Source organism: Triticum aestivum, chromosome 2A (assembly GCF_018294505.1).
Source record: "Triticum aestivum cultivar Chinese Spring chromosome 2A, IWGSC CS RefSeq v2.1, whole genome shotgun sequence".
Lineage (NCBI taxonomy): Eukaryota > Viridiplantae > Streptophyta > Magnoliopsida > Poales > Poaceae > Triticum > Triticum aestivum.
The window spans coordinates 491,427,102-491,436,545 of NC_057797.1; the positions used below are offsets into that span (position 1 = coordinate 491,427,102).

Sequence of the window (9,444 nt, forward strand, 5' to 3'; positions counted from 1 at the left end):
AATGGGAGAAAGTTGCCAATGTAACTTTGTCAAACCCTAGAAATGGGTAGAATTAGTTTTGGCATACTTTGACCAAGATAATTTGTTCTCCTTGATTCACCACTTGGCCTAGATGAATATTTAGACCATTTTAGTAGGTGTGCCAAGTTTGAGCTCATTTGGACATGTTTAGCAATGTAAAGTTGCTCAAACTAGAAAATGGACATAGATGGTTTTGGGGGAATTTGATGATGTTATGTTGTTCTCGAAGACATGAAACTCGGCAAGATCATCAAACTAGTGGGGCGCCCCTGGCTTTTAGGCCCGTCATGGACCGTCTTGACCTAATCTCTGCACTATAAATCCTCAAATATTCCCCCTATACCAGAGGGCACACTAAAAATAGTTTTCTGGCACCACAAGCTTCTGTTCCCATGAGATCCCATCTTCGAACCTTTTCAGGCACTCCGCCAGAGGGGATTCGATCATGGAGGGCCTCTACATCAACCTCACTGCCCATCCGATGAAGTGTGGGTAGTTTACCATGGATCTAAGGGTCCATAGTTAGTAGCTAGATGGCTTCTTCTCTCTCTCTCTTTGATCTTCAATACAATGTTCTCCTTGATGTTCTTGGAGTTCTATTCGATGTAATCTTCTTTTGCAGTGCATTTGTTGAGATCCAATGAATTGTGGATTTATGATCATATTATCTATGAATATTATTTCAGTCTTATCTGAACTCTTTTATGCATGATTAAGATATCTTTGTATTTCTCTTCGAACTATCGGTTTGGTTTCGTGAACTAGATTGGTTTTTTCTTGCAATGGGAGAGGTGCTTCTTTTGGGTTTAGTCTTGTTGTGTCCTCACGCAGTGATAGAAGGGCTAGTGAGGCACGTATTGTATTGTTGCCATCAAGTACAAAAACTGATGTTTATATCATATTGCTTGAGGTTATCCCTCTACATCATGTCATCTTACTTAAGGTGTTACTCTGTTCTTATGAACTTAATACTCTAGATGCATGCTGGATAGCGGTCGATGTGTGGAGTAATAGTAGTAGATGTAGGCAGGAGTCGGTCTACTTGTCACAGACGTGATGCCTATATTCATGATCATTGCCTTAGATATCGTCATTATTATGCGATTTTCTATGAATTGCTCAACAGTAATTTGTTTACCCACCGTATGCTTTATTCAAGAGAGAAGCCTCTAGTGAAACCTATGGCCCCGGGGTCTATTTTCCATCATATATTTTCAGATCTATAAATCAAAAAATCTAAAAATACCTTGCTACAATTTATTTATATTTACTTTAGTTTTCTTTTTTATTTATATTTTATACCTATCTCTATTAGATCTCACTCTTGTTCGTGACCGTCAACGGATTGACAACCCCGTTTTCGCGTTGTGTTCAAGTGTTTGTTAGTTTGTGTAGGTGCATATATTGGAGAGTTGCTTGTGCCTCCTACTGAATTGATACCTTGGTTCTTAACTGGGAGAAATACTTATCTCTACTTTGTTGCATCACCATTTCCGCTTCAAGGGAAAAATCAACGCAAGCTCAAGAAGTAGCAACGCCGTAGGTGCCGGCCCCGCATCGCATAGGCCATTGCAGCCGCGTTCCTGCACATGCCCGAACGCTGGCCGCCACTGCTGAGCTCGTGGTCGTCGTCTTTCACTACTAGGGAAAAGCTTATACACAGACGGTTACTAGTAGCGCTCTTTATTTACCCACACTACTACTATTTACTAGTAGCGAGCTATAATGACCCGCACTACTAGTACTATTTACTAGTAGCGCGTGGCAAAAAATAACACGCTATTAGTAAATATTCTCGACCGTGCCCCGCGGACAGACTGTAGTAGTAACGTGGGTTTTAAACCATCGCTATTGCTAAGTCGATATCTGTAGCGCCGGTGAGATACCCTGCGCTACCGCTAGCCTTTCAGTCCCATCCCCCATCCTGTCAACCGTCCCAGTCCACCCACTCCCGCACCCCACCCACCCCCGATTCACATCCCCTCCACCTCCTCTCCTCTCCTCTCCTCTGCCGATGGGATCTCTCCCTTTCTCCGATCCATGCCGAGATCCTCCGCCGTGTGGCCGCACACGCGTGTAGCCTTCCTCCACCACCCGGCCGACCAGGCCCATCTTGGCGGCCAGCCCGGGCTGCTCCCCGCCGCGGCATGGAGGCAGGGCGGTGCGGCGGCCCCGAGGGCGATCCTAGTGGCGGCGCGGACGGTGCAGACCAACAGGCAGCAAGCGCATGGGAGGAGCAGTGCTGCCGAAGCCGGCGCTGGGAACGAGCTGAGGAAGCCGCCGGCTGGAGGAGCTGGAGGTGCAGCGGGGATCCGCGGCTCCGCGCCCTGTCCCCAGTCAGTCCCATCCGAATCTCGCCGCAGGTACTGACCCATTGATCCATCTCCCCCCTCGCCCCCGTTTCTTTCCTCGATCCATTGACCCATCGAACCATCTAGATAGGACTGGTGTCGAAGCTAGAAGATCAGGGATTTGAGGTTAGCTACGTTTTCTAATGTGTAATTTCCACTAGTGAACAATGGATGTACGGATTCCATTGGGACCGAATAGTGGTATACCAGATTCGCCCTGGATAGAAAGTGTTGAGTGACAGGTTCATTTTGTATTGGGATCTCAATAATGATCTAAATGATTCAATAAGTGTTTAGTAATTATAGATTATTAATTTTTCCGAACAAAAGATGTCCCCAGGACTGCTAGTTCCTGCGACCATCAACCCTGTATTAAATTTTTTCCACTGCTGAAACTATATGTTGCATACTGTATACATCACCTAGCCGACCATCAACCCTGTGACAAATTGGAGGGTCCGGTCGTTCGCATTTTATTTTGAGAGTCATTTCTCGTACACATACATCACTGATAGATAGGGACTTCTCAATGAAAAGATAATTACACGGTAATATGTAGGCCTAATTTTATCATATGATAAATCCCAATGATTGACAGTTAGTGTGGTTGTAGAACTAAATTGCCAAGTTGAACACCAATAGGAAGAGCTTAAAACGCCGTATGAAAGATTGTGAATATACTTGAAAAGCAATGAGCATGAGCCTGCCTACCTGATGCATTGAACATATATATTCATTGCTTATTCCTTGTCTGGTGGCAGTGGCAAATGAATTGTGCCAGGTTGCTGCTGATGTGGGTACTATCCTGTGGTGGGGACATTTTTCTGGATAGATTATGGGGCGTAGCTTTCAAGAATAATTGATTGTGGTTCTGTCCAATCTTTTGCCGAATACAACATATTTGGGAGTACAAGAAAAGTAGTAAAATGGCGAGAAATTTTTTATATGGAATTGTGTTTTTGTCCAATCTTTTGTCGGATTATGTGGAAACTGCAACCGTGATCTCTATATGTTACTACTTTAGACCACATGGCTGATTGATTATGCTTCTCAATTCTCAAAAAGTTATGATTTGATAGAACTCTCTCTGATGCAACAGTGGTTTAGCATGGTGGTGCGAGAGTGTTGCGGCTTGGTTTGCGAGCTACAGACCTTATCAAGCAGCAAAGTCATCTCACATATGCCGCCGACGAAGATGCATATTTATTGGCTGAGGGAGCACCAACACAATTCTGATGATTCTACCAATGTTGCTTGTTTGTTCTATTGTCACCGTTTGTTTGATGCTCTTTTGGCAGCCAGTACCATAATTGTACTTATGTCAAATTGCTCTCTTTTCAGATTTACTTGCAAGGACCAGAGGGTATCTGATGCTGCGCAGGTAAATCTTACATGCCTTGTCATTAATCATTGTTGGTGAAACAAATGTCACTTGAGAAATGTCATCCCATTTTTCTTATTAATAAATATTGTTACCCACATTATCTTGACTCACATAATGACATTTTTCTTTAGGATTCATGATTTTTTTTTCTTTTTTCTTGTTATTATGCATTACTACGAGTTCATTGTATTAAGATTCCTTGCAACTTCAGGCACTTGAGCTATTTACAGAAGGAGGGGACCTGACCTTCTTCATGTCTTGTGGCAGTGTCTTCCTTTGATTCATTCATGCAACAAAGAGGGGACCTGGCCTTCTTCATGTCTCATGCAAAAAGTAAGGACTAGCCTCCGGATTTGATGCATGTGCATGTGCTAAAAAGAAAGAAAACACCCTAACGGATTTGAACTCTGATGTGTACTAACAAGTTTTCACTTTCCCGACGTGGCCGTATGGGTGATTAACACTGACTACGACAGCCTGGTGGGCGTCGTGCTCTTCAACCACTTAGAGGTGGACTTCGACGTGAAGCCCAGTGACCGCGCCGCATGGATGATCGTCCATGTGATCACGATGCTGGATGTCGCCGAGGTGGAGGACATCGACGCCATCTTTCGGGGTGAGGGAGGATTCGGGTCCTCCGGAGTCTGAACTCCAAGCTTTGGTAGATACATGTAGAGAAGTGGTCTGTTTAGGCTGGTGGTGGAACACAAGGGAATGTAGCCACCTTCGGTTGTGTGTGTTTAATTTATTTTGCACTGGACGTGTCCCTGATTTCTATCTATGAATAATGCACGTAATTTTTATTTTTTTAATTTATTATTTGTTAGTAGTAGCGCTGGGGAAAACTAGACGCTACTACTATCTATCATAGTAGTAGCGCCTAGTATACTAGAAGCGCTACTACTATTTTGATAGTAGTAGCGCAGGGTTCAAATAGTAGTAGCGCGGGTGCACCCACGCTACTACTAACTATTAGTTGTAGCGCGATACTAGTAGCGCGTACCCGCGCTGCTAGTTGCCATTTTACCCGCGCTGCTAGTAGCCTTTTTCCTAGTAGTGTTTGTCCACCACTTGTCCGGCCACCCCCCATCCGATGTGCATCGGCGAGAGCTCTGCCACAAGCCCACCCGCGCCTTGATTGGTGGCCCGTAGGCTAAACCCGTAGGTCGCCACCGCATATGCCCTCGCCGGCGGCTTAAGTCCGGTGGGTTGGACCGCATTTGACTGGGGGTTTGACGTCCCCGAGTCAATGACATGTGGGTCAGCCCCCTATTAATTATTTAGTTTAAGTCTAATTGAATTGGTTTAGTCACTGAGACTGACACGCGGGTCCCACTGGTTAGTTTGACCTAGGCCGTTTTGTTGACCCACTAACGTCAGCATGATGTCATGCTGATGCAGTAAATCATTTACTGGATTTTCTTTATTTCTAAATAACCAGAAAAATCCAGAAAATGGTTTAAACTAAAAAAATTCATAGTAATTCAACCATAGATCAGATGGAAAAGATTTATATATGAAAAATGCTTAGATAAATCCAATCTATCCATTGGTGTTGGTTTCATGCATGACAAAAGTAACATAACCTTGATGTTTAGCTCAAAACAACTAAATGCACTTTGAAAATTCCATGTTAGGTTTGGAGTTCAAGAATTCATAGAAAATTAATGGTAGCTCAGAATGAAATAATTTATATCCAAAGTGAAGTCCCATTTTGCACCGAAACCGCCCCCGCCGCCAAAGGAGATAATACATGTGAAACCTGTAGAGCATTTTGTGGAACTTCTAGAGAGAGCCCCAGCACATGTGCAGAATAGACCATCAGACTATGAGCGCTCTATTAGGATGTCATATCATGAACAAATGCAGCAGTCGAAACGTACAAGTAGTAACAAAAGCGGGAAAACAGTTCCCCAGCTTGGAGAACAGGCAATGCAATCGACCCCCCCCCCCCCGCTCAAGGTGATTACCGATAAGGTAACTGATGCTGCTAAAGACTATGGTATCAGTGTTGATAAACTCGTAGGAACCAAGGAAGCTCCCATGGCTGAATTAGCATGGAATATATGTCCTCGGGAACCCTCTGGTCAGACCTGAGCAGGTCCCGCATCTATCAACACAAATGCGAAAATTGCATGACTGGTACATGAAAGAAGTAAAGAACGGGCGAGAGATGCTCATGGTGAAAGTCAAGAAAGAGCATTACTTCATGAAAACGAGATAATGTTTGACTTTCTAGAAAATTTTCGATTATACAATCAAGTCGCACTCGACAAATCTATCGTTAGTTGCTATTGTCTGTAAGTGATTTCTTTCTGTAATTTAAGTCTCTAGCTCAGCTCATTCATTGCTTGTAATTATCCCCACTATATTCTTTTGTACGCTATTTATGTAGAATGAAGATTTTCGAATGCAAAAGAGATGGAATCTATGACATTGGGCTCATTGACCATATATCATTAATGAAATTATGATGAAAAACCATGTCAAAGACTCAGAGGATAACTTGCTAAGGTTTATGAAGGAACTAAATACCAGAACAGAAATAATATTTTCCTTACAACTTCAAGTGAGTGTTACTGTCTTGTACTACAAATTATATTTTGCTTACTCGATGCTAAGTGTAGTTGATGAGTTATGCATGCCTTCTTATATAAACATGTGCGCAGGTTCCACTGGATCCTGCTAATCATTAGAGTTGACAAGGGAATTATTGAAACCCCAGACTCACTAGGTAAAGACCCTCGAGAATACACCAGTGTGGTTTTGATGCTCGACGGGTAATTGTAATCATTATCGCACTATATCAACCTCTTTCATTCACTTCCTGATATCAAGTAATTAATAACTCATTTATTCATTTTCTTTGTCGGGCAGGGTTTGGAAATAGTTCATCAAAGAGGTTGTCGGTGAATGGAAACCGCAGCTAAAATGGCAACATACTAAGGTAATTAAGTAGTACTAGCTAGGTCCACGCATCTGTGTAATTCTTGTTTCAATACCATTATCATGCTTGATTATTACCTCATTGAATTATATTATCGCAAAGTGCATGAGGCAGCAATAGGGGACTAATTTATGTGCATACTACGTTTGCGAGAACATTCACATGACGACCGAATGTCGTAGAGATGTAAGACAACTTCGAGTATTAATTGCGGCCATCTCAATTCACTCATAAAACGATGGCCTGGTGGTGAAATAACCTCTAAGCAAGAAAGTTGTTCTATGCGTTGCCAGTTGGTTGAATATACTTTATGTGTTGGTCATTTGGATGGATATGGTATATGGCATGGACATTTGACCAGATGTGCAAATTGTTGACTATTTCCTATTTTAGTAGCCTCCCCGTGCATGCACATTGTACATGAACGTGGAGAAGAATAACTTCATCTGCATGCATTGTTGGTCGAAGTTGAATGGGCAAACCAAGTGACTCTTATCCATTGCCCATACTGCCAAAACTGCCTACATTGTCAACAAAGACAAAGATGGTGATGCACCTAACCAAAAAATAAGAGTCAACCAAGGAAGTGGGAGGAGGAGAAGGAGAAGCCAGAAGAAGCAGCGACCAATATGACACAAAAGTTTGAGGGCATCATAGACAAGAAGGCGGAGGCATGTGTTAAGCGCCATAACATCAAGGAGGAAAAGAAGATGGAGAGGTTTGACATCTTCATGGTGGCAACAGAGAAGAAAGATCAACCTCGAAGAGCAAAAAGACCAGGCTGAAAGAAAAGAAGACCAAGCAGAGAGGAGGGTTGAGATTGTAGCTGCTTTGGAGGAAACCAGGATGTTGACCATGAAGATGGACGAGTTGGCTCCTGATATGGTGAAGACCATGCAAGCCGTCTGTGCAAAGATGTTGAAGTGCCTGATGTGTCACAACCCTAGAATAATTGCTTGTAAATAGTTGCATTAGAGGTAGTCATGCATCATATTTAAATTCAAGAAACTTGAATTGAGGAAATTTGTAAGCCTCAAAATTTTATTAAAAGAAGGGCACATAACCCTAAAAATGCATTCAATGAACCCAAAATGTTTTAAAAACATGTTCAGAGAATTTCGGCAAGAACTATATATTAAACCAAAACTTAGGAACATTTTAAAGGAATTTTTGTGGGTCTTTGAATTAAATCAATATGTATTTGAATTGGATTTATATTTACTATAAAATAAATATAACTCCAATAATCCTGAAAGTTTGTGAGTGGCCCTGAAACTATTCTAATAGGCCATATATAAATTTTTAGAGTTTTATAAAACGATTTGATGTTGAATCAAATCAAAATAGAATAAAACAAAATAGAAAACAGAAATAAAGAAAAGGTAGAAAAAACTTACATAGCTAGCCAAAGGCCCAACCCACCAGGGACTGATATGTCTCCGTCATATCTATAATTTTTTATTGTTCCATGCCAATATTCTACAACTTTTACATACTTTTGCCAACTTTTTATACTATTTTTGGGACTAACATATTGATCTAGTGCCAGTGCTAGTTCATGTTTGTTGCATGTTTTTTGTTTCGCAGAAAGTCCATATCAAATGGAGTCCAAACGGGATGAAAACTTACGGAGATTATTTTTGGAATATATGTGGTTTTTGGGAAAAGGCATCAACATAAGACAATGCCCGAGGGCCCCACAAAAACGAAGGGTGCGCCCCAGGGGGGTGGGCACGCCCCCCACCCTTGTGGCCACCCTATAAGTCGGCTGGAGGTGTCCTTTCAACACAAGGATGCTAATATCCAGATAAATATCGTGTTAACATTTCAGCCCAATCGGAGTTATGAATCTCCGGGAATTTAAGAAACGGTGAAACGCAAGAATCTGGGAGCACAAAAACAGAGAGAGAGAGAGAGAGAGAGAGAGAGAGAGATCCAATCTCGGCGGGGCTCCCTCCCCTCTGCCGCCATGGAAACCAAGGACCAGAGGGGAAACCCTTCTCCCGTCTAGGGGGAAGGTCAATGAAGAAGAAGAAGGGCCCCCTCTCCCCCTCTCTCTCTCGATGGCACCGGAACACCGCCGGGGCAATCATCGCGACAATGATCTACATCAAAAACTTCACCGCTGTCATCACCAATTATTCCCCCACTATGCAGCGGTGTAACCTCTCTTTTACCCGATGTAATCTCTACTTAAACAAGGTGCTCAACGCTATATATTATTTCCCAATGATGTATGGCTATCCTATGATGTTTGAGTAGATCCATTTTGTCCTATGGGTTCATTGATGATCATGATTGGTTTGAGTTGCATGTTTTATTGTTGGTGCTATCGTATGGTGCTCTCCGTGTCGCGCAAGCGTGGGGATCCCCGTTGTAGGGTTTTCAATATGTTCATGATTTGCTTATGGTGGGTGGCGTGAGTGACAGAAGCACATACCCGAGTAAGTAGGTTGTTTGCGTATGGGAATAAAGAGGACTTGATAGTTTAATGCTATGGTTGGGCTTTACCTTAATGATCTTTAGTAGTTGCGGATTCTTGCTAGAGTTCCAATCATAAGTGCATATGACCTAAGAAGAGAAAGTATGTTAGCTTATGCCTCTCCCTCATATAAAATTGCAATAATGATTACCAGTCTAGTTATCGATTGCCTAGGAACAAATAACTTTCTTGTGACAAAAAGCTCTCTACTAAAACTAATTTAGTTATTTCTTTATCTAAACAGCCCCTAGCTTTTATT

At 42.4% G+C, this 9,444-nt stretch overlaps 1 protein-coding gene across 10 annotated transcripts; it reads left to right on the forward strand.

Annotated features, from left to right (window-relative positions):
- Positions 1–1,954: 1,954 nt before the first annotated feature.
- On the forward strand, positions 1,955–4,568 carry LOC123189084 (uncharacterized). Of its 10 annotated transcripts, none has more exons than XR_006495568.1 (5): positions 1,955–2,384; positions 3,472–3,621; positions 3,714–3,753; positions 3,968–4,089; positions 4,233–4,568. XR_006495568.1 is itself a non-coding variant. In XM_044601410.1 (5 exons), exons 1-4 carry the CDS (start codon positions 2,169–2,171, stop codon positions 3,999–4,001), a joined length of 447 nt encoding a protein of 148 aa, XP_044457345.1. In that variant the 5' UTR covers positions 1,955–2,168; the 3' UTR covers positions 4,002–4,089; positions 4,182–4,568. The 10 variants fall into 10 exon arrangements, 8 of the variants coding, with proteins under 8 accessions (XP_044457345.1, XP_044457344.1, XP_044457343.1 ...); XR_006495567.1 differs by having other exon boundaries at positions 4,024–4,089; XM_044601410.1 differs by having other exon boundaries at positions 3,472–3,628; positions 4,182–4,568.
- Positions 4,569–9,444: the final 4,876 nt, after the last annotated feature.

Excerpts from the sequence above, each read along its gene's own strand:
- LOC123189084 (XM_044601404.1), top strand. The coding sequence starts at position 2,169 with ATGGAGGCAGGGCGGTGCGGCGGCCCCGAGGGCGATCCTAGTGGCGGC. Across the intron at positions 2,385-3,471 it reads CCATCCGAATCTCGCCGCAG|TGGTTTAGCATGGTGGTGCG; the intron begins GTACTGACCCAT and ends CTGATGCAACAG. Across the intron at positions 4,090-4,232 it reads CTTCATGTCTCATGCAAAAA|CCTGGTGGGCGTCGTGCTCT; the intron begins GTAAGGACTAGC and ends TGACTACGACAG.